Source organism: Rhipicephalus microplus, chromosome X, assembly GCF_043290135.1.
Source record: "Rhipicephalus microplus isolate Deutch F79 chromosome X, USDA_Rmic, whole genome shotgun sequence".
NCBI lineage: Eukaryota > Metazoa > Arthropoda > Arachnida > Ixodida > Ixodidae > Rhipicephalus > Rhipicephalus microplus.
In genome coordinates this window covers 116,862,161-116,888,285 of record NC_134710.1, presented here as the reverse complement: position 1 = coordinate 116,888,285, position 26,125 = coordinate 116,862,161, and the positions used below count along the sequence as shown (strand labels likewise).

Here is a 26,125-nt window from a genome sequence, read left to right as displayed (position 1 = left end):
GGTTGCCGCTCTCGGCGTGTACTACACAACCATCACACTGATGCTAGGAAAACAAACACATTCACACTCGAAAAGCATTTACGACTCAATTAAAAGGAATGAAACAAGCTTTTTTTGGAGCTCTAATTTGTGTCAAAACAATTCTCGTTTGATTTTAGTTTCGGTTGAAGCCGGCTGATGGGGCTGCAGACGGCAATCGGATTTCTAGTTTATATTTTATCGCAGGTGCAGACGTTTCACGCCGTCGCGGACTCTTTAGCGGGGCGTTTGTCGATTTAGCGTGTTGAATACATCTTCGTTTCGCGTCACTTTTGATTCGGAATCATGCGCCCTGCTCGTGAAAGTGCGTGGACGCATCAGAGGCATTGACCAATTTTTCTATGCTATGAACCGTTCAGCGCATCGTTCATTCCGGTGTCGAGCTAGGAGGCTGTTTCCAGCACACCGCTAGCACACCGGTTCCTCAAGCTTGTGGCGTAGAAACTTCAGCTACTGACAGGGAGAAAACATGGGTGTGCTCATGAACACTTCTCAAAACAACAAAGTTGTTTTGGTGGTTCAGAAGAATTGCAACCGTTTGTGTGCATTGGTGTACGTAGCCGGGCTGATCGCCTTCGCGATTCTAGCCTGGGAAGAGTGCAACAACAAGACGTATTTCTCCGAGAATGCTCTCCTGCCTGGCCTTGTGAACAGGAGGTTCAACCTCGGTACATTCGCTAAGGACACATTGGAAAGCCTGAAAGAAGAGGCGAAAAGCCACGCTAGGTAAAGAGCATTTTGTGCGCTTGTACTCCGAACTCAACGGTTTTCCATATTGCCATTTATTTTTAACGCGGCATTGAATGAAAAGGAAAAGTCTTTTTTTGTTGTTGCAAGCAAAGTGAAGTCTCCCCGGAAGGCTGCGAACTTTATGCTCAAACGAGTATGTGCTCTTTCAGCTTGCCTTTGCCTTGGCTGCTTGCTCAGTTTCGTCAACTAGGGCTTGATGTGTACCGGCACAATTTCAGCCTTCACTACCCCTTGGGATCGAAACCCGTACGTATTATCTGTGACATACGTTGTATTTCTACAATACTAGTAGATGTTGGGGCTAATATATAGTTCACTAATACACAGTTAACTACTTTGCCAAATAATTGCATGCCTGTAAGGCTACAAGGGTGATACACTTGTAGTTTTCTATTCAATATGTTCTCTTCTATGCTTCAGCTTGTTAGAGAACAACGGTTGATGTAGAAGTACAATTTAAAAGCATGGAAATTTTTAAGAGTATTTGGCTGTGCTTTCTGTGGGCAAAAAGCAGCATGTACTAATGGTGCTAAAGAATATCACTAACAATAGCACTTTGGCTGGTTGTATACACTACAATTGCCCTTTTCTGCAGTGCTTAAGCTGTGCCATTTGTGAATTCGGTGCAGACACACAGTGGAGAAAACGTGTATGCTATCCTGCGGGCTCCTCGAGGTGCTGGCACAGAGGCTGTTGTGTTATCTTCACCATACCGCATGGAGGACAACCTTCATGGATCCACACTTCCTGGAATCGCACTCATGGTGGCTCTTGCCAAGTATTTCAGAGGTGATAAACTATAATTAACATTTATACATCTATTAAGTGCTGTGCAGATCTTCATTTTACTACTACAGTAGACTCTCATTAGACGAAACCTGAAGGGACCTGAAAAATGTGTTTCATTTACCAGGAGTTCTGTTTACTGAGAGATGACCAGGGTGCAAGAATGAAACCAATTTTGTAAGATGCATTTGTTCTATTTAAGCAGCAGTTTCGTTTGACAGATTTATGTTTACTGAGAGTCTACTGTACTTCTTCCTATGCATCAACGGCAGTTTAAAAGCGGGCCCATTTCATTAAGTGCCTTTCTCTTTCAGCTCAGGTGTCATGGGCTAAAGATGTAATATTTCTCATCACTGAACACGAGTTGGTTGGATTTCAAGCGTGGCTGGACGCTTACCATGACATTCGCACTGCACCTGGAGGTGCGTATGACAAGCCTTGCCATGCTCTTTGTACTGCTTGGTCGGTTAATCATTTGGAGGTGTATATGTACAAGGGAAATTTAATGCTTTTTTTTAAATTTTTTTTTTCTCAGTGATTGACCCTGGCATACTAAAGGCTAGAAGTGGCCCCATTCAAGCTGCCATCAACTTGGAACTCCATAGTAGTCGCATCAGACGGCTTGACTTGAAGCTGGTAGGGCTAAATGGCCAACTACCAAACCTGGATTTGTTCAACTTGGTAATAGAGCTGTGTCTTCGAGAGTCGGTACACACAACATTTCATGACCAAGTAAGGAATTCTCTGACATACTGGTTGATAGATTAAAACAATTTCCTGCTTTTATGAATATTGATTATCAAAGTAATTTCATACAAACATACCTTGAGCTTTTTATTTTGCTGTAAAGCTGTAAACTGTATTAGTCTTGAATCCTTACCACATGGTGTATCATACAATAATGCGCACAACAGCTTCAAACGTAATAAAAGAGATCTTGCATATTTATCTGGAGAGTGTGACTGCAAGCACAGGGACTAACGTTGTAAATATCTTTCAAGTTATTTTTAATGCATAGAGCTTGAATGGCATAAGAGTTAAAATAAAGGATGACCTTAATTTAAGGTCTGACGGTCCCATGCCGCCAATTTCCCATAGGGTGGGTTGCCCCTCCAAGCAACTATGAACTTCATTCTGCCGAGCACTAGGCCAAAGGTGTGCTTGTATCTATTCATCCAGTAGGTGCCTGGCGGCAGCAATTCTCTGCCTCCTACAGCAACGGCGGATGCTTAGGCATTCCACCATGTCTGTGGTGGGTTAAGGTACGCCCAGGGGCCTTTGCAGATCCTTATGGGGCTATCTTTCGAGGTCAGTACCCTGAAAAAAATGAGTGCCAGGTCGGTGTAGTGCTCTACCATTGGGAAAAACCGGTGGGTTCCCAGTCGGTGTCTGGCTGCAGCACCTTTTGAGGTGAGTACCCAGAAAAAACAGAGCGCCAGGTTGGTGTACTCCTCTACCCATTGGGAAAAACCAGTGAATTCCCAGTGCCGAACCCAGCGTTTTTTTCCAATGGGTAGACAGGTACATCTACCTAACGCTAGGTTGTTTCTGGGTACTCGCCTCGAAAGATAGCCCCATAAGGTTCTAAAAAAACACCTGGACGTACCTTAATCCACGACAGCCTTGCTGAAATAGCTGAGCATCTGCCATTGCTTTGGGAGGCAGAGAATTGCTGTCGCCAGGCACCTACTGGATAAATAGGTACAAGCTTACAAGTTCATAATCGCTTGGGAGGGCACCCACCCTGTCGGAAATTGGCATCATGGGACCGCCAGACCTGGAACTAAGGTCATCCTCTTATAAAGACGATAGTCTTTCTTGGGGATCTTCGACGCAAAAATTTTGGTCTGTCTGCCTGTACATTTGTCTGTTTGTCCTCTCTTAACGGTCCCACGTACTTTAAGCTGCACCAGCCGATATCCCAAACGGCCGACCCCATCCGTAGCGTCCACCAATGTTGCTCAAGATTCAGCATTCATACTTGTGCGATTGTCAATTAAAAATAAGTTATTGCGCATATCTGAGGCACTATAACAACACGTATATATTCTGTATGGGCGTCCTTCACTAGAAAATGCATACGTAAGTAATTCTAAGGACCGTAGCGCTTATCATGCAGCCCTGACCATGCAACGCTTGCACAAAAAGGCGAGTGTTTCTAGCGCTTTGCTAAGACGACACGGTGGTGGCACCTACCCGTCGCCTTGCGTTTTACTCCTTATCACCTCTGAGACGGGCGCGCACGCCCATCTCAGAGCCACGCGCTTCGTTTTCCAAGAAAACTGCCAGATAGCGCTCATGTCTCACGTGTGACGTGACTTGATGCGCCCGTTCACCTCCGTTGCACGCTCGAGGCACTCTAACGCAGCGCCTCCAGAATACCAATCACCGATTTTCTTGCGTAGAACATGAAATAAATATTTTGTTCACTCTCTCCACACATAAGACTATCGTTTTTCGACGACATTTGCAGATAAAGATGCAAATACGGGGCCAATTTTTTATTTTTTTTGGCTAAGTGATCGAAAAATTCCATGTGAAGTCAAAAAGCCCCTTTGGCCCCAACATGCACTAGTGGAAACATAGTCTAGATGCAATGCAAGGTACATGTGGTAACAAAAAGCTTCTTTGCCCCAAGTTGGGTCCAAATCTAACATAACGGGGACTCATCACCACAAAAGGAACCACTCTCCATGACTCAAAATCAGATAGATGGGGGAAGGAAAGATGAAGCAATTCATGTACATAATCTTAATATGTTGATACACTAAAATATGTTCATCTGTATATCATTCTTAATCATAGTAAAACAATGCAAACACTAAGCCAATCACCATATACTGCTACACATATCTTATACAGTGGCTGTTGAGTGAAGAGAATTTATACAGGCAACACATTACAAAATATGCAAAATTTATTAATAAACTGGCTAGTTTGACTAGTTTTGCCTTTTGAAGTTGGCATACAATAGCTGTGGTATTTATTTGTACTTTTTCAGCCTACTGCAATGGTTAGAATGAAACAGGTATATTGGTGATTCTGTTAGATGAGCATGCATGCATTTATGGGTAGTGTTGTCAATGTGAGCAAAATTTTGTTCCTGCTTGAGGAAACAACTTGGGGTTGAAAGGTAATGTTTTGAAGGCTTTAATGTTTCTTAGCTTAAGTCTTCTCATGAATATGTCAGAAAAATGCAAGTATTAGCCCACTTTACAATAAACTTAGCTTAGAAAATGAAGCGCCGTACGAGTTTGTAATTCATTGAGACAATAATCTGTGGAAAAACACGAGGGACGGGGAAGGAACGTGAGACAGGCAAGACTTAGTACTTAGCTTGGGACCTGTTGTGTTGCAGAGACTAATTACAAAAGCCTCAGTAAAAGGCTTATGGAAGAAGTGGAAATGGTCATTTTTCTGAGTTGTGTTATTCTTCAAAGGCTGTTTGATGAGAAACTCACTAAAATGGCAGTACTGATTACTTGGGCCTATCCTCTGCACTGTCGCTCACTCCATAGAATCATTGTTTTCCCACAACCAGACATTTTACTTTATTTCATTTGTTGCCGCCCTGAAAGCTCACACGCGCAGGGCAGGAGGAAGGGGTCAATACAAATACGTGTGAATGTGGTGCCCAGATGGTACTACCAGAGGCTGTAAATATTGTTGTAATTGTAATCACCAAGTTTCTGCTATGCATACAGCTTGCTAGACTTTTTTGTTTTTGATGAGTTGAGGAATGATCAAAATCATCTATGGTTCCAGCCTTGAATAAAGTCAGTTGTCCCTGCAGCCACCTCATTTTGCAGCATTGTTCTTATAGCCCTGAGGAGACAGGCATTTGCTGTGTGTCTGCCAATGATGCCCTAAAAGATTAGTTCTTTTAGGACGCTAGGGCCACTTGATGGGGAACTCTAGGGAACTCAAGTTTTCCTATGATGTGCACAAAAATGGTAAGATGTCTGGTTCTAGGCCTCAATAGGTGAAAGAAAGCCTGTACAAGTAAGACTTGTAACGCATATTTTGTACGAGTTGCCTATAGGAAGGACAACCATCTTTTGTGCCAGAAGAGGTTAAAGTGCAAGCCATCTTGTTTACTGCTATTTTGCAGTATTTACTCCACTACTTTATCAACTGTTTACATAATAGCTATTGTGGTTGTTGCAGGTGTCTCCCTACGACATGAAACCTTTTGAAGGGTGGATGCAGTCATTTAAAACAATGACAGCTATGATGGCTGCTCAAGCAACTGGTCAGCCGAATGGGGGGCATGGACTATTTCATCGGTATGCCATTCAAGCTCTAACTTTGGAAGGTCATGCCGATGGAGTGGCCTCTGTTAGTGTTGGACTTGAAGAGGTTGGCAGGTGAATTTTCTTCTTTTTTATTTTGCATGTGTGTTCTTTATTGAGTACATGTTTTAGGGTTGTGAAGAATAAGGGTAAATGTTTCAAATTTGTTTAACTGTGTTTGTGTTTCAAGTCTCTTATGTTCAATTCCTGGTCTTCCAAGAGTCTAAAAGAAAGTCTGTGTTGAATTAATTTGCTACAAATGACGTCTTTTTTATATAGCTTGAGTTTTTAATTAAGCTATTGATTGAATTTCGTTTCTATATTTTCAAACTAATATCTTCCTCGTATTGTACTGTGAACTCCTACACGAAAGGTACTCATCAAATTTTATGGCTTCATTTTACAGAGTTCTTGAAGGCGTTTATTCTAGCTTGAACAACTTGCTAGAGCGATTTCACCAGTCATTCTTCTTCTACTTGCTGCCATCTACAAGAAGATATGTTTCCATTGGATTGTATAGTCCTGCATTTGCTTTGATTGGCCTTCCAGCTTTACTAAAGGTATGTTATTAAAGCGATAGTAGCGGAGTGTGCACTACTCATCTTGATTCACGTCTTGTTGGCTTGTAAATTTTCAGAACATTTCTTTGCTGGGAAAGCCTTTAGAGTTCTTTTTTTTAATTTAACCTTGACGTTATTGTATAACTATAGAAGATTACCTAAACATTTATTTAGTGTGCTTAGAAGCACAGATGTTTTTGGAGGCTATTGAACCTCGGTAAATGGGATTTCTGAACTCAAAATGTGAAAGGAACAGCCACTGCTGAGTTAACAAAGGTCAACTTGTGGTGGTCATGCATTCTGAATAGAGTAATTTCTTAAAGCTGTAAGGACCAGCCAAAGCCACTCACCAGAACTCATTAGGACCAAACTATAAGGTAGGTTTATAAATATTACAAATTACTTAAAATTTGTCTGAGTACATCGTTTATCCTGAATTGAAATTTGCTGTTGCGCACCTGTTGGCAATTTAGGGCACTATGTACAGCCAATTTGGTACTGACATGTGACCGTGGATAGGGATATGCACCAATGAATTCTTATTGAAAACATGATGTCAGCTTGGGACAGAATGTGTATTGGTTCTATAAACACTTTATTTTTTTTCGTGCCTAGTCAGTGGTCCATGTGGAACAATTCCTGCGTCATCAGAGTAATAGCCCAACAGCAAACAGTTCATATTAAAGAAAGGAGTAGAGTTGGAGGAAGTGGGGAAAGGGCTAAGTCTCTCCACCAAAATTTAAGTGGGGGTCTGGCCCTCATTTTCTTATGGTCAGCATTATATGTACACATATATACCTTATCTCCCTTGCCCCCCATGTCTGACTAAACACGCATACGCATACTTAATCACATACCAGGCTAAATGGCACTTTCCCCGATGCCACGTGAACCTTTACTTCCAGCATGGGGAGGCAGTAGATGGTCCATGAGGCTTTCGAACCAGCAATGCCCAAAACATTTCCACAATCCATCCCCCTCAATAGCAGGCTATTGAGGAGGATGGGTTGCACAGATGGGTTGCAGGCTTGCACAGAGGTGTGTCAGCAAAAAATTTTTTTCCAGCCCTTCGTCACAGTGGCTAGTTAGCTATGCATTTTGTTTCTTGTGGTATGTGCTTTTACTGGGGCTGATCGGGATACTGATGAATGCTAGAAAAAAAATGACTGATGCTTTGGGGATGGTGCCTGGCAAGAATGGGGTAGGGAAGGCTACAACCATAGAGTTTTCTACACACACAATTAACATATCACTTAGCTAACTCCCAGAGGAGATTCTGCATGAGTTTTTATATGGAAGCCTTAGTGTCCTGCTTCTGCCTTAGGTGAATTCAAGCGTTGAGGCAGTGCTTGTTTGATGTTCAAGCAAGCGATGTACACTTCTGTTGCAGATTGATGGTTCTTTTTCAAGTTATTATGGGACTTCATACTTGATGAAGCCCACATAGATGCCATTGGAAGATAACAGCAGGAAGTAGCTTCAGCTTCCCCCTTTGTTAATGTGCATTTCTCGTTAAACGGTCATTTTGGTGTGTGTTCATTTCTTGTACTCCATCATCCGGCTTGACCTGCCCATATAGCAGGGTATGTTCAACTACTGCCAACTTGCCCAGCTTGTCCCTTTAATTCAGGCTATTTGGGGGCAGAAAGGCAGGAGAACTGCTGTTATCACTAAGCTATTTATTAGCTCTTTATATTGAGGATGATGTACAAACTCCAAAAAAGAACGAGTTGTAATCTTGGCTAGGAGCAGAACTGCATAGGCTTTAATGTGACACAAACAAAATGGAAGCTCCAAGTGACAGGATGACATTGGTAGTGTATCTGTTTCAGTATTAATTAGAAATCCAGTGTGACTGGGGATACTTTACTGCTTTGCAGGGAATTCACTTGTATTTTTACATTATAAAACAAAAGACTGAATATGATTTGGCTGCGTTAATGTTGACTCTCATAACATACACATCTATTTTTATTTCTTCAGGCAGGAGTACTATTCTTGTCTTTGAGTGGTGATCCTAAGAGCACTGGCAAGACTACTAATCAAAAGGTAACTGTTTATGCCCATTTACCTGAAAGTGAATGCTTATATGCTGGACAGCTATTGAGCAAAACAAATCAAAATAATTTTTGAACATGTAAGTTTTAACATTTCTTTCAATCTTTCCTTAAAATGTCTTAGTATAATGTTTGACAGTTTTGAACAATGGCTTTTCATTGTGTGGCACTCCATTGACAGTGGAATTCGTCTACAAGCAATTCACAATCTCCAAAACTGAATTTTTATTTCATTTATACTTGTCTGCTCTTGATAATTTTAAATATAAAGCATTCCAAAACGTCACTCAAATTGTACAAATGCTTCCTAATGGGTGAAGCTTTTACTGAGTAAAATGTGTGGGGTCAGTTTGTGTCCCCTTTTCCCATAAGCTTGGCTAATGGCCCAGTCTCTTATTGTTTTAACAAAGTAGGTGTAAATTACATTCTTTACTTGTAGTGCCCGCATTCAGCTCAAAGAGGGTCCAGCTCCAATTGAAGTTTCGTAGGGAGAGCTTGCCTTCAGAAAAAAAGCTGGTGGAACATGCTTATTGAGTGTGAGAAAACCAGTGGTTGTTCACTAAAGACGTATCAACTTGATACGCAATCATTGCAGGAAACAGCCCAATGCAATGAAGACCAAACAGGGCCAGCACTGGTCGTGCTTGATCTTTGTTGTATTGCGCTGTTTTATGCTATCATGGTGGATTTCTCTTGCTGGGAAAGATATTGTTGCTAAAACATAAAATAATGTTGAAAGAACGCTATCAGGAGCTTGTTTCAGGGAGTCGAAACAAATGTTTTCTGCATTTTTGGTAGTGTTGTAGAGTGAAGGATTTTTCCCAGTATCATTGACCTACCTAACTTAGGCTGACATCAGTAGCAGAAAAATCCAAATTGCTTTCATTATCGTTTTCTGGGGTCCACCAAGATTTTAGTGACGTAGTATTTCAGTCACAGATATGATGTTGATAAAATGTATGTCACCAAATGACAAAGAAAAAAAAAAACGATAAGAAAGACTTTTCTCATTGGGAATTGAACCTCCGACTCCTCGGCCCATGATGATAAGTACCTGGTGCTGTACTAACAGCTATCGAGACAGATGCAAGGATTCATACAAACGTGCTTTACATCTCTTACACATTCTCTTGCTCACTGCTCTCTCTTGATAATTAGTGGGGTGCCGCCATCTGTGAGCGGTGACTAGAAGTAATGTGGCTTGACACTTACTAGTGCTGACAGAGAACGATTCGTTAAAAACACAGTGAAAGCATGGTGTCTGAATACTGGCTCGCAATCTCGGAAGCCATGGTTTAAGTGTTTCGATAACAGCAAAACAACGCTGGTTGCACTAGCATTAGGGAGTCACCCTGGATGCAGTAATGTTCTTTGCCTTTTGTTTCGTGTTTGCATGTGATGGCTCATTGTTGGAGCAGTACAGCTTCTAGATGCGCCAACTGTGTTTTATAAAACTGCTGCAGTAAGGGCTGCAGAAAGGCAATGATGACAATGGGTGACTGTCGTGCTTGGAGGAGTGAGACAGAAGTCAGCAGGATGTGGAACGCCTGCACGCATTCGCGGCTGAGGTTATGAATTTCTGCCTCCCATATTGCTGAGGTTCAGTGTGGTAGTGTATGCAGAAACACAGGCATAGGTTACCCTATTACTCGGAATTGCACATCGTGCTATTTTTCTCCATATTTCATGGCGCTTTGAAGAAGTGTATATATCAAGTACCAGCAGTTATTATGTGCTCATTGATGCCATGTTTGCGTGGAATTCACAACACGCTACATCGAGGTATAGGTTAACAACTTCAGCTGCCACTATTGGCATACGCACGGGGAGGCAGAGGGCAACCACTCCTTCTCCTTCTAGTCAGCTAAGGATGGGAGGCGCAAAGTCCGCCCTACATTGACTTAAAGGGACACTGAAGAGAAAAAAATGACTTGTTTAAATAGGTAAACTGTACCCTGAGAACTCTAATGCCATATGTTTCACTATTATAAGCTCATTTAGCGCGGAAAATCAAGGTTAAAGTCTTATTTTTAAATTGCCAAAATCTCTGCGTGGTACGTCGGAAATTTCAAAATCTATTTTTGGTATTCACGTGACATTGGCTCGATGGAATTTTCTGAAACTTTGTATGCTAGATCTTTGGTGCCCACAGATGACAATGTCCTTATTTTGTATCGATTAGAAGCTACATAGAACCCAGCAGATGGCTCCGAAATCTATGACGTCATGGTGTTTTGGGGGGGGAATCTCAAGGTGGCGCCTCCACTTGCATTTTTTTCGCACGTTTTGTCGCTTATCAAGTGTCATGTCGCAGTAAGAGTGGTGTTTTCAGGATTGTGAATTGTACTTTGCTAATATGCAAAAGATCGTTGTGCTCTTCAGATTGCAAAAGGTGAAGGTTTGTCGCAGCGCCCTCCCCTCTCTTTCATAAGGAGGGGGGATGCTGTAAAGAACCTTCACCCCCCCTTCAAATGGGAAACCTGTGCGCGCCTATAGCTACCACAATGGTTAAATTATAATTGTAGATGTTAGCCATCACGATAAGGATGTGCTGCTAGGCGTCAACGTGAGTGCATAAACGTCAAGCAATGCTATAACTGCCAAACACCAATAGATATACCAAGTCTCATAATAACTACACAATGAGCACTACTTTTGTGAAGGCAGTTTTCACTTTCGTGCTGTACCAATTGCTATGACAGAGGGGTCACTCATTTTTTTTAACACGAAAGTGTTTTATGCCGGGGCTCACCCCGGCTCTGCTGACGTACTTCCACCACTGAAGTGGTGTTGAAAAATATATACTAAGAAATTGCAAAGAAAAAATCAGAAGGCAAACATCTGTCACACGAAATCGAACCAGCAACTTTTCCATTCTCAGCGCGTGGTGCTAACCACTACTCCACATAGTGTGGGCTAACATCTGGCGAGCTAACGGCAAGCCATTTATGTATACCACACACCGTTTGGCAGTCGTCAGGGCTTCAAAATTTTAGCGCGTTTTTATCAGTGGCAAGATGGTGTGATGGTCTTGCGTTCGACGTGCTTTCGAGGTCGCTGCCTTCACGAAGTGCCTCCGCCACGGTCCCACAGAGCGTGGTCTCTCATGCGCTCGCGCATATCAGATTCGTAATTCAGGAGAGGATGAAGGTCACTTCGCAAGCGGCCACGGCTGCATTTAGAAAAAAGCTCGCTGCTGCATGACAGTTGTTAGTTCGCGCTCGTACTGTGTATGCTAATTTCATGCATGCTTTCTGCTTGAGGTGTGTGCTACAAGTATCGAGCTGCTTGATGTTCCAAACATGACTTTGCAATTTGTTGCTGTTGCTGAAACAATGCACAATAAAAGCTAAACTACCTCTGTAAAGACACGTTTCATTTTCGTGTTATACAGATTCCTATATATAGGGAGATCAGCCACGTTTTCTTTTAGTCTAATCTAATACCCAGATAAATTATTGGCAAGGCAAGCACCATATGTACTCATGTATGGGCCACACTTTTTTTCACCAACAGACCTTTTCAAAGTGGTTGCATCTCAGGCAATTTTTTTCAGCCATGCGTAATTCCTGTTCCTTTAGAACCAAAGAAGCAAACACTATTTTTTTTAATCTGTTTATTTGTTGCCTCAGAAAAGCCAGAAATTTCTAAATATAGTCAACCCTCATTATAATGTTCTTATAATGTTCTTACTTTCAGCAAAATGGCATGCTTAATTTATTAGGAGAATTGAAGGAAGTTCTTAAAACAAATTTAGCAATTTATAAGAAAATGAATTCTTAGTGTTTAACCAGCATTTAACCAGCAGTACATTAACAAACATGGACAATGTTAGAATACACACACACAAGAGAGTACTAACTTTAGTGCACTTTATTAAAATATTGGGCTTAATATTTATGGGGTGCTCATTAGGAGGTCACAACGATGCTGTGTCTATGTTAAGTCATGTTTAGAAAAGCTAACACCCTTTCCTGCTAGCAACTTAACTAACATGACATGCCAAACCTATGCCAGAACCAATGCATTTAAAAATACTTCTTGTACAGTTACAGAATGGAACAGACTAAAATATGCACCTAACACGCACATTGAGTAATCTTTTTGAGATATATGTGTTCCTTATTTTGCTTACCCTACTGCCAATGGTGTTAGTACATGCATTTTATAAGTTTTTAAAAATATTTTTCCCTACCCTGCCTGTGTGCATCTAGGGTCCGCAGCGTCCAATGAATGAATTATAGCATGCTCATGCATGTGGAATTTAAACTTTGTTACTACTTTTGCCCGTTGTTTTTCCAAACTTGATTTATTTTTTTACTTCTTCAGCCAGATATGAAATGAGGATTAGGACGACTCTGAAGTTTAATTGTTATTTACAAGGTTGTACGAAAAGTAACATTCCTAATGAGCTACAGTTTTGAGGGAAGGTTCTAGGCTAAATCCGACAACAGTGCCGTGTGCATTGATTTTCCTTCTCTTGAGCCCGCCCATCCGTGATTTGCTACGTCGCCCAGTGTTTGCCTGGCAGTCATCAGACATGGAAGTGTTGATCGCCACTCCTGCCATGTGAGTGGTTTAAGCAGTACATTTTCTCCCAGGAGAAATTCATGGGCAGCTGACTGAGGTTTGTGGTGGAAAGTGCAGCATGTTTGTTCAGCACTTCTGCGAATGGTGAAGGGCTTTTGCTGAGGGTCGTGCGGAGTTCACATTGAAGAAGAGAATGAAAGATTGCCGGTTTCAGATGCGATTGTCCTGAAGATCAATAATGAGCTGCTGAAAGGTCGGAGGGTCGCTGTCCGTGAACGTGTTGCACACATTTGTGAAGCTTCCTGCGACCTAATTGAAAAAACTTACACAGAAACCTTGGGTTGTCGTAAGATGTGTGCTCACTGGGTTCCCGAGAGGCTGACTGACAGACACAAAGATGAACGTTTTGATTGCGCTTGCAACTTTCTTCGACGATGTGAGGGGGCAGGTAAGAAGGAGTGTTTGGACTCTTTCATCACGGGAGATGAAACGTGGGTGTTTCATTACATCCTTGAAACTAAACAATAGTCTCGTCAGTGGCATCACTCTGGTTCACTGCCACCAGAGAAATGCAAACGCACTCGGTAGGATAGGTTATGGCGGCTGTGTTTTAGGATCGGAAGGGCAAACTACTCATCAGGTTTATGAAAACCTGGGATGATAATAAACTCAGACAGATATTGTGAAACATTGACCAAACTGCTGCGAGCAATCCAGATTCGCTGGACAGGACCACTGAACGAGGAAGCAGTGCTTCTGCATGACATCGCTTGACCTAGGGTCACTCGTCAAACACAGAAGCTGTTGAAAAATTTGGGTGGACTGTTATGCTCCATCCTCCTTACAGCCCGGGTTCAGCCCCCAGCGATTATCACCTCTTCCCCAAAGGTAAAAGAATATATCGGTTACAAATGCTTCAAGAGCGACGGTAAGTCCGAGCAGAGGTCGCATGCTTCCTCAACGAGTTGGCGGGAGACTTCTTCGCCCTAGGAATGCAAAAGCTGGAGCACCTTCTTAAAAATTATGTCATAAAAATAGGAGATAATGTTGAAAAATGAACAAAAATGTAAGCTTTTTAATGATGTATAAATTAACAACAGTAAACAAATGTTTTCTATTTTTAAAAATGTGGGAACCTTACTCTTGGTGCAATCCTCTTACATACTACCATAAACTGAACTGACCAGTGCATATAGCTCATTGGTACAACTTACGAGCTGTCTCTGTGTATGCTCATTAAGATGCATTGATAATTTTTTTACTTTGTACACTGACTGTGACAGTACTGCCATGAAGAGATACTACGATTTGCATTATTTAGCTTTATACTTTATAAGTTAACGATGTACTCAGGAAAAGTGCAGCTATGGCTAAACAGAAGCTTACTATGTCACTCTGCTTGCTTCTTGGAAGTGGAATCCTGTATATATTCATGTCTTAGTAGCACCACCACCTTCTAAAGTTTTACAGCTTCCGTCCAAAAGTTATAATTATGGTTTTATTCATAGGGCATAGGTAAACGTGAGGTTTACAATAATGAAACTGCTAAAAATTGAAATATAAATTATAACAGTAAAATATGCTAAAATATGCGTATTGTGCCAACAATCATAACTGCAAAATGATTGGTGCAATTGAAATGCCGACTTGGCATCTATGTAGTGAGGACCCTGTGCATTTAACCTCAATGATCACCACATCTCTAAATTATGGCACATTATAGCAAAAAGACTGAAAAAGTTGATATTTGGCAATGTCATTTTTCACACAATTGGCCAGTGTACAAAACATACACTGGCCAATTTGTACAAAACGTACAAATTTTCAAAAATTCTGCTTGAATGCGTAGTTCTACATACAAAGAAATAGTATGAAAAGTTTCATGCAAAAATAGTCATTAAAAAGAGAATTATCACTGTTCTCCAAAGTGTAGGATGCAAGAACTCAGGTATTGAGAAAAACGGCTTTAAAGATTTGAATCGAGTCTTCACATTATAGAAAAATGGTCAATATCTTTGGAACTTACCAGGATCATTGCTTCGGACATACATTTAAGGGTTACAATCTTCTTTTGGGTGAGCTGAAACATATACCTTTTTTTTCTAGCTCGTGTTGAGTCTCCAGCTGACACTCATTCACATGCGTCTGAGCAGGTTCAGGCTTGATATATTAATTTTATAACTTGCAGTTATGCTTTTTTTTGTCCTATATTTCACCATATTTCACAGAGTACAATAACTTTCTCTCCTAAAGGCCACAAATAAGTCCAAGATGTGGAGGGTAGTGTACCTAAAAGCACAGATAGCCGAGCTAAAACAAGCGCAACTTAAACAGCAGAGAGCCGTATAGGTGTAGTAGACATTTAAAATAAATCGACAACATCATGTCCCAGAAGGTTTAAAATTTACCTAGGCAACTTGGCATTACTTAATACACCTAACAAAAAACACTAATGACGATATTGTAGGCATTGCGCAATCAGAAGCCTTCAGTTTCGGTTTCGAGTGCATCCAAGGGGGCTGGAAAAAGCATCATAATTTTCGAATGGCGTGAGATAATTTCATAATTTTTCTTCCTAAATATTCTTGAATAGTCAAGGATTGCAAAAATCTTAATTCTAAAAAACTCATTTTTTTGAGAAAATTGGGTTTTTGAAGGTGGCGATCTACCTTAAATTTAGTTAGGGAGCTGCATTCATACAAGGGCACTCGCTTCATGGCCTGTACTAGGTCAGCCAATGTTATGCAGGCACATTGGATTTTGCACATCCTAAAAAATTAGCAAAATTTGCCATTTCAAAGTCATGTTTTCCATCCCACACAGGTTGTTTGAGCTCTATAGCTTGTGAAAATAATTCGTACTTCAGGCACACCTTAAGGGAAGATGCTACTCGAAGACACTTTTTTTAAATATTCATCCTAGAGCAATGAAACTTGAGCTGTTTATGGAACCTTTTATGCTGATTTCAAATATATATAATTAGTTTTCTTGCAAGTTACACACTTTTAGCCCTGCAACATGACAAAGCGAAAACCTTAATCCTTTTGCCCCCCCTTTTTTCATCCCTACACGTCTGTAATTTTTTACCATTCATAGCTCATAATGCTTCAAATAAAGTGTAGAGTGCAAATAACTAATTAGGAAGCATATACAAAATATGTAATACGCATAAAAAATAATAGATGTAAAAAGTCCATATTTCACCTACCCTAGTAAAGGTATACATACGATTTTTTTAGTATACAACAAAATATTCAAATTTAAACTAGATAGTTGCATTTGTCATACTTTGGAAAAAATTTGGGCAAAATTTCTTTCATGCAGATCCGAGCACTAGAAGTGCCCGAAAAAGGAGGGGCACATTGGAAAAAAATGGCAAAATTTGTGTTTTGAGAAAAACGAGTATTAAAGTTAAAATTGAGTTTTTATTTATAAAAGATATCATTAAATCAGATTAAATTTGCACACCAAAGAGAACAATCCTTCTTGTAGTGGCCACTGCGACTAAAATACGCCAGCACCATGAGTTTGTCTCTCTCTGCTTTTTCGAGCCGACTCCTGACAGACATTTCGCTCGCAGACAGGGCCATGAAACGCTTGCCAAACTTCTGCTCCATCTGGCAGAGCCTTGTGCCAACTACAAGCTAGGAAGAAGTTCGACAGGACTGCGAAATCCAAACTAAGTCTAGTGTCATGCCATTTTGCAGCCATGCTTGTGCCCCATACAGTTGTACATTATGGCAATGTCGTCCCTGCTAAGTTCTCTCACTGCGAGCTCTTTCGACCTCTCAAGATTGGCGCTGACGTCATCCATTGCCACATCAAGAACTTTCCGGCTGACGGGTGTGAATGACTTTTGATGCATTGGCTTTCGCAAGCCAACAACTGCTGCAAATCAGACCAGCTGCCCGTAGCCTATTCCTACAGAGCGCGCCGCACAACGGCTTTCACTTGCAAGCAATGCTTTTTTTCATTCATAACGGAGATAATTACACTAGAAAAGCATTGTTCAGCTGCACTGCTCGACAAGACATGGACCCCGCAAATAGGTTTCACAGCACATACAGGCGCACAGCGGCCAATGGCGGTCCCCGATTCGTACCATGTGATAAGCCAGTCGCGGCGCTCGAAAAACACGCAGAAGAGTGCTTCTTTTTATAATTTCTTGCACTGCATCAGCGAGAGAAACTGTTGGTATTTGAAGAGTGAGGCTCGAATCTTCGATTCATGTGATCAGCAATGGCGAGCGGCGGCGCATTATTGGCGGCAAGGTGCTCGAAGACTGCACACATTCGACCTTTATTAGGCACCTTGGGCTCTTTAGATGCAATTTTAAAGCATTTCCAGTTAGGTCTCGACCTTTATTATTTTTTTCATAACAGTAGAGGTACTAATCTTATCAAAACAGGCAAAAATAAAAAGTTGGTAGTTTTGAAAAGAACTAGCATTTTTCGACCCGCATCTCCCCTTAAGGGGGAATGGATAGCACAGACAGGTGTGAAACTACTGCTGCCCGTCATCATTCTCTTATATTTAATTCAAACTTTACAAAATTTTGCAAGTTGATTGAATTGGGATTTTACTATATGTTTTGTGAACTCGCTCAGAAAATACAAAGCTATTCTAAAAATAATGAAAAATAAATTGTTTGACTGTTTTTACTTTTGAAGGAACATTTGTTAAAAAGATTTTGCATGTAAAATGATGAAATCTTTTCTGGTCATTATATGTGCCTAGGGTATCCTTTTGAACCAAAAATAATAATTGTAGGCACGACCGTTTTTCAGTTAAAAATATAAGTGTCTTGTAACTGTAGTTTTAAGGAATTTTCTTAACGAAAAACATTCGTAAAAAATGGAGTTTTGGTGGCAACAACATACTTTTTGCGGGATCGAATCCCGGCTGCGGCGGCTGCATTTTCTATGGAGGCGAAAATGCTGTAGCCCTGTGTGCTCAGATTTGGGTGCACGTCAAAGAACCCCACGTGGTCAAAATTTCCAGAGCCCTCCACTAAGGCATCTCTCATAATCATATGGTGGTTGTGTGACGTTAAACTCCAATGTCAGTCAGTCAATCAACAACATACTTTTGCTTCAGAAAAGGCCATTGTAATTCTGAAATAAGTCTCTAAACTTTGTATTTGATAGCTTCGGTGTTTACAGAGAAAATGTTCCTTTTCTCAGGAAAAGTAGTTTTCAGAGAAAACGCCATTTAAAGGTCGAGTTGCCGTGGTGCAATAGGGGGATCAGGCATGTTTTGGGCCATTTTCAAATGCTTTCCAATGTGCGTACGAACTTGCCACTTCATGAAAGCACTTGTAAGTAGTGCTGGAATATTCTGCCATAAAAATTGAAAAATGACATTTTTCAGACGTTTTCGCCCTCCATCCCCCCTTAATAAACGACTATGTGAGCTGCAGAGAATGTATTGCTTGTTAAATTATCAGCCAGTAATATTACTCTTGCATGGGCATTTGGGCTCTATGTCATCGAATGTCTCAATTGGGATGTCTCAATTTGATGTATCTATAGAAACTCTACATTCCTACATGCCAATTAGACATGGGTCGTCCACCACTTGTGCTGGTTTGTTTGACATTATGCTTAATTAAAATACATTTGATATGGCAGTTTCTGTAGTTTTCCTGTCATTTATCAAACATTTAATGGGTATGTGTATTTATTTTTCTGATTGCAGACTGGATCACCTTGGTCAGCTTTGCCACACATGACAGTTTCGCACACTGTTGGTTTCTTGCTGATGATGGCATTTCCATACTTTGATCATTTTGGTCATCGTTATCTGCTGTCGAGCCAGGAGTCCTTGTACTTTGGATATGTGGCTGCATTGATCCTTTCACTTTTTCTGCCATTGTTTGTGGGATCAAGGTTTGTAAAGTCAGGCACCAGCTTACGGTGGCCATATGTTCACATTTTTAATGGGACACTGAAGGGAATCATCAAATCTGTTTAGATTTACAATTGTTTCAAAACCATGTAGCATTTACTTTTGTTCTAAGAGGCTACTTGTTAAAAGAGAAAGTGAAGGCCATGCTGATATTTTTAAAATTTTGCTGCACCATCCCAGCGCCACTAAATCAGTGTGATAATGATAACCTCGAAGTATTTTATTGTATTTGAGTCGTTGTGTACCAGTATGAATTCCTAAAACTGGCTAATTTTAGTGTTGCTTGTTTTAGTACTGTCCATCCCATTTTCTAGTTCGAAATGTTGGCTGGGCCTGAACAGGCGTTATAAAGATGTGTTGAGGGTAAGCTGGTGAAGCTACTCTTGAAGGCAATGTTCCCCCTGATATACAAAGCCTCATCTGATTGTAAGAGTGCTTTTTTTATTGTTTTGTAGAAGGTCAGTTTACTAATACAACTAGACTTCACTTAGTCTTCACTTAGTGTACCTCTAAATCTGTCATCATTCAGACTTCTGTATCCCGTTTTGGCTATTTAACGTTCACTTTCTCAAATGAAAATAAGACAAGTGGAACCCCATGAGTTTGCACAAGAATGCATTTTATCCATAGGTTGTAAACAATGCATTATTTTCTGCACTTGGTTTAGATAATATTGTCGTAATGAATGGCATTTAGTATTTTCAACCGCTCAAATACACTGCAACTATGATATTCTGCCCCTTGTCATAAGCTCATGTATTCAATTTTCTGCCATGGCAGCCACATTTCTTTAAAAGCAGTCAGTCAATCAGTCAGTCAGTTAATCAATCAATCAATCAATCAATCAATCAATCAATCAATCAATCAATCAATCAATCAATCAATCAATCAATCAATCAAATAATCAATCAATCAATCAATCAAATAATCAATCAACCAATTGATCACTCTTGATTTGCTTTCAGGGATGACACCAAAAAGGCTGCCCATAGATGTGCCCTGCTGCTTTCATTTTCTACAGTGGTGTTCTCTCTGGCTTTGGTAAACATATCGTTTGCCACTGCTGTCACAATCATTGCTATACCAGTCTTGGTTACAACTGGTGGAACGAAAAATAGGTAGGTTTGCCCATGTAAATTATAATGCATTACTTATATATGTCTTTAAATCACTTTTTGTTACATTGAAAGTAGACCATAGGAAACATGTAAAAAATGCTGCTGCATGTTAAAACCATGCAGTAAAGATGATACGATGTCATAGGCTAATTTGATGTGGAAAATAATTTGTTACGATGCTGGGCTGTTAATGAAATAGTGCTTTGCGCCAAGTTGGAGCCGCTGCCATGCCGAGATGCTCTCGCAGCTCTGATCAGCATTCTTGTGCCATGACATAGTACTTCCTTGCACTGCTCTAAGATTGTGGCACCGTTCCTGTTAAAATTGGGAAGTGCAGTGGCATAGAGAAAGTGTGTATAGATTACGTTTAGACTGAAAAACTTGCTTGCGTGTATGGAGTAGCAGTCAAGGTATCTGGCATTTCTACTTGGATGCCACAGAGCCTTTCTACTGATCAGGTGGTTTAGCAAAGGTAACTTTTCCGACTACTATTTCTGTTTGTGACCTACTGCTGAGTCCTTCTGACATCACTTCCATTGAAGAAGTTCTTGGTGGAGCCTAGCAGGAAACACTTTTCGGGTAGAAAAAAAGACGAGACAAGCTGCCCTTTATTGCTTGCTGGAAACTCGTGCACAGTTTGCTCAAAGAAAAAAGTGGGGCTCGTGTATGTTTGGCTATCAACTTAGACAAATTTTACAGGAAAAGTAGACCTTTCAGTGGCTTATCAAGGGGAGGGGGTTCAAGCTTCTTCCCCCAAATTTTTTGGCACCCATTGAATGTGCGTATGCCACACACTCGGGAACACAGGGAAATGTAGAGCCCCCCTTTAAAATCCTGGCCCTCTGACTTTTTACCCTTGAGGGGTTCTAAACCATCGCCTGTGCTTGGTTAAAAAACACATATAGTGGAAAGCAGATGCTGCTCTGAATAACTCAGCCAAATCTTGCAGTCATGCATGGCAAACAGACTTCACAAGCAAATTGCCGCTTTCTCAGGCGCTGTCTTTTCATAAAGAGACCTGTGCATTCTTTTCGGTGGGATGTCATACAGCATAGTTTTTGTCCTACAGCAGAGTGCTGCTATTGGCTGATAGCTGACATAAACTAAGAGTGATCTTTGGACCAAATGAGCTTATTGCTATACTGGGTGCCGTGCTCTGTAATGTGTGAAAATTACACTGTCGAGACGCTAGTGTACATGAAACCACTCTGGGAGAGAACAGTCGCATTTCATGACGTGTGCTCTGAAACCACTCTGGGAGAGAACAGTCGCATTTCATGATGTGTGCTCAAGTTAATGACTAGAGGGCAGAATTTAAGGCACTGAGAAAGCACTTCACCAAATAGGGGCAGGCAAATGTTTCAAGCATCAAATACAGGCAGGCAAAACACATTTTAGGCCTTGAATGTCGTGAATGTAAGCATAATAAATTTTTATGGTGCAAATAAATTTAAAACAAAGTTGTGCGTGACCTGTATCTACGACAGGAAAGCTAACAATTTCAGCGTTTATGATAATACATACTATAACCGTGTACAGTTGAACATAGCTGTGCAATTGTTCTTCCCGCACGGTTCGCAGAATACACTCACTCCTTTTATTCTCTAGCATGGTGCGCCAAGTTTCCACTGTCGAATGAACACACTCCTGAGGTCTTTTTCTTTTCGGTATGGCTCAGCACGGCAGCACAGGAGCAGATACTATGTCCAGACCGCTAAACGACCAGAAAGGAAGTATGCCTCGTGTTGGCCGGGTCTTACCAAGTAGAGTCAACTTTTCACCTGTCAAGAGCCACGTGTACATTAAATTTGTTTTTCTTTTAATCTTCACTCTCCTTTCCCACCACAGCTCTCCGTGGTTTTGTCTTTGCCAGCCACTCACGCCATGTCAGCGTGGCAGGATGTGCTGGCCTGTGTGTCCCTTGTTGTTTTCTGGTAGTTGGCTGAACCAAGGTTGAACTAGAGGACTAGGTTGAACTCCCAATAGTTTCAAACAGTCAGTGTTACCCAGTGACACGAATAATGGCCTAAAAGTGCACTTGAAGCAGAATTCCAGGTTTAATAATGTTCATATAATGCCGATTTTGAAGATAGGCATTTATAGACTCTTATCGATGTTTAGCCACTAACATAAAAAATAAGCATTCATAGGCATTGTGATAACACTATAAAAGCCCTTTTTAACCTCTAATTCATGCTTGTATATCAAAGTGGGGCAATAAGTACGTAAGAAACAAAATATAGGCATGTACCTAAATTCGACGTCTTGTCATGATGAACACATAATGTTGTTTCTTTTTCCTGTGTTATTCTTTTCTATGTAGCTTCCACTGCACATTTCGTAATGAAATAACAGAGAAAGAGCTAAAAGCATGCAGCAAGCCCTTGCACCTCATTCTTAATGGATTCAAAGAATTTTTAAGTTGATAAATTCGTGAGGTAATTAGTTTTGATACTGAGGTCAATCAATGATTACTTGGAAAAGGGTTTCTGGACCCCTTTAGAGGGAATCCAAAGCTTTCTTTGTTTACTATTAAGTCAATATATGGGGCAGACTTTGTGCACCACCTCTTACGTGACTAGTGAGGGGTGCCCCCCCCCCCCCCCCTTTCATGCGTATTCTTATGCCATCGTTGTCTTTAGAATTTTTTTCACGGTGAAGGTGCTATTAGTTCTGTTGTTCCAAGAGCAGTTTTTGTGGTCATGCAGTGCATGATTCCATCAGTGATACTAGATAGCTAAGTTACATAATACAAAGCTTGGTTCTCTACAAGGCTGCCAGATGGCGTTGCTCTTCATGCTTTGCTAATGTTTCTGTATATTCTGCACATTACAGACAGTAGAACTAATTAATTGCATCTACACTGTCGTAGTAGTTACTCTTTTGTGTGAGTAGGCCTAACCATTCTCTCACAGTATTTTTGACACATGTGATTACAAAAGATTATGGTATGTATGTCCCTGTCGGGGTGAAGGGAGCTGGGGGCCAGGGGGGATGAGCCTCACCAAAGACCACCCCTTCTTTTTTTGGAAAATGCATTATTGCTGACCGTTTTGCTTCAGTTTTCTGCATCACTCTCCAAACAATGCTTGTGCATGACAAATATTTAAACGCGGTGTAACATATTCATGCAAGAATGTTCTGTCAATATACTTTACCACTATGTCTTGGTGTTCTTTTGAGGATAGTGAAAGTACCTTCTGCTGTCCATCAGAAGATTAAAGGACTGCTGAAACCAAATCTGGAAACACGAGGTTCTGATGTTGTTTGACAGTCCTGCAATTATGGGCACTTCTGACTGATTATGAGTAGCAAACATTGGCTTAAAATGTTTTATTTGGTAAGTGAGCATGAGGGCTCATCCGACTTTTCAGCACTCAATGACATCGCCACTAGCATGATACAGACAGAGGTCCTTTGTAATGTTCCACTGGAAAAGCGAGTATTGTCGACGTCTCAGAACATTAACACGGCGCGCAGGAAACTATGACTGGCACTTGATGAGGCCTATTGTAACTTGACCCTCTCATTCTGTTGTTTGTCTGCTTTCAAGATGGTTTTGGCTGCTTACACCAGGAATGCTTTTCTTTTTCCTGAGGGGGACATGCTCAAAGCACCCACATACTTTCATTCTTCACTGCACGTTAATCACTTGATTGGAAAACTGTGTGTTCGGCGTCACTGTAGCGTGAGGGCATGTGGTCTGGGCGATCACTCACTGTGGAGTGCTGATTTCTTATAATTTTAGGTGGGCATTTTGAAGCAACGCTATAATTGGTCACAATTACCGATACTACCAATAAATATGTGATACTGCCATAAGCATGGTATGAGGTTGAGCATGTATGTGTGTTTATGTGCCATTGTGTAAAGGAAGAGAGGACAAAGAAGAAGAATAGACAATCAGCCTGTGTTTATTTTGATTGGTTCAGCTCAATGCCCAGTGCTCTTGTGGACAGAGATTCTGTTTTATCTATAATCACGTGACAATACGTTTGAGCATTTACAATTCGATTTCGGCATTGCCAGACACCAGGCTTGAAATTACAGTAAAAAAGTCAAAACAAAAATTTTGTCAGGGGTCCTTTAATGGGACCTGCAACACTTTTCAAACATAATCAGAAAGTGTTGCCAATCTGTAGTCGAGGCTCCTATGGATATACATTCTAACAATGATTGTACTGCATGCAATAGGGGATTTACTATTTTATGTAAAAAACAGCCAATAATTGCTTGCTCTTTTTTGCAATGTTGACATCTATACAGTGATCTATACAAACAGTAGTCCCAACTGTGCAGCATGTGGGCACAGCACTTGGCTGATTTCATGAACAGTGTGTTGGCCGATTAATCTGAAAGGTCATGTGGCATGTTGTTTAGGCACTGTATCTAGTAGGGAGGTGCCTGCATGTGCTGGGGCTGTGCACGTCTGAACCAGAAGTAGCAGCCAATGCAGTTAAAAAGAAAAGATGCAATGCTCAAGAAGATCAGTCCTGGTTACATAGCTTTTGGAAGGTGTAATATCCCCTTTCAATCCTCTCCCCCATGTGTAGCTTACAGTGTGCTTGTGGCAGTGAACAAAAAAGCTGCTGTTTCATATGTAGTAGCTCTGCTTTTCTAGACCGATTAGAAAAATTCTTGGGGTAGGAGAGTTTTGAGAGAACTTTTTAATAGTAAGACTTTAGTATGATAACTCTGAAAGCTGCTTTTGGAGTGCTCTTTAAACCTTTGTGGACTGTTGTTATGTCCCTCTTAAAAATGCAGCACGACCTTAATGGCTCATGGTCGGTCACTGCTCAACAGGTGGTTTCATTGTTGATTCACACGTGTGTTTTCCCATTGCATTATGCATCTTCTTTGAATGTGAAAGTGAACTGCTTTTACTTCAGCTTTGACTTTTTTTCTCACAGGAATGGGCGGAAGGTGGGTAAATGTTTTGAACTGCACAGGGTTAAATTGTGAAAAAAATGCTTGATGGACAGTTGAGCTTTTTCATAGAATCTCAGAAGGGGAACATTCTGTGACCGGTCTTTGAGTGACTTTGACTCTTGCTTCTTGTTTAATAGTAAGCCTACCGCATTAAAGGTACTATGAAGTACAAGAGCGAAAATTGTGTATTGCCCATTCATCTAAATTTATTATTTCCATACTCTTACATGTTTTTGTTTCTGTATTTCAGGGCTATTATCTTCTTTCACAGACTCCTGCAGCTCTTGATTCATCCATTTGTATTTACCTTCCTTATAATATTTGCGCAAGCCATGAGTCTTGATGGCTGGGAGCCTCGGTCTTTGCAAGGCAACTTATCTTACTCGTTCTTAGGCCACAAGAAATTTGTGATGTTTTTAGTGGAAGACTGGCTTCTCTATGGCAACTGGACATTTGTCATAGCTTGCTTAGGCCTTATACCAGTGTGGTTGCAGATGTGGTTGGCATGATTGGTCCTTATATTGTGCTTAACGCATTCGTAGTTTTCTTAAAAGATGTTTTGTGCGCATTTGACACGCATAGGACACTTCAAATAATTTGTCGTGATCGTAGATGTAGGGCTGGCTGTAGGGGCTTTGTCCTATAGCCCCCTTTGGGATGATATAATGTATCATTTAATAAATTGCAATTTTTGATTATGTGGTTGTAATCTGTATCACCTGAGAGTGTGACGAATAGTGAACACAATTGTTTTAGTAATGTTATGCATACAAACACACATCTTGCTGTGGGAAATTGAGAATTCTGATTAATAATAAACCATATAAATTCAACAGACAATCATTATCATATAAGCTAGTACGAGATTTTGATATTAATAATATGTGCATAGTGATTATGAGATTGAGCTTGAGGTAACAGCATTGTTTCTGTGTTTGTATGGATAGGTCGGTAGCACACTTTGCAATGCACATGACAGTGTTTCGAATTTGGAAATTGTGGCAGATGGTCTATTAATAAAAAGTTACTGCTAAAGTCAAACGATGAATCATCCCCTCAAGTTCTCCAGCGTTACCCCTAACAAGTAAGACGCTTCTATAATTGTTCCCCATTGGCAAACAGCATATGTCATCCTTGTGAGTGCCTCACCCATTTGC

The 26,125-nt window shown here is 40.8% G+C and overlaps 1 protein-coding gene across 1 annotated transcript; it reads left to right on the top strand.

Moving 5' to 3' along the window:
• Positions 1-254: 254 nt before the first annotated feature.
• On the top strand, positions 255-25,666 carry GAA1 (glycosylphosphatidylinositol anchor attachment 1). Its single transcript, XM_037427564.2, has 11 exons — positions 255-765; positions 939-1,035; positions 1,419-1,578; positions 1,890-1,997; positions 2,111-2,307; positions 5,743-5,942; positions 6,274-6,427; positions 8,411-8,476; positions 18,712-18,902; positions 19,887-20,039; positions 25,219-25,666. The coding sequence occupies exons 1-11, from the start codon at positions 509-511 to the stop codon at positions 25,475-25,477; spliced, it is 1,842 nt and encodes a 613-aa protein (XP_037283461.2). The 5' UTR covers positions 255-508; the 3' UTR covers positions 25,478-25,666.
• Positions 25,667-26,125: the final 459 nt, after the last annotated feature.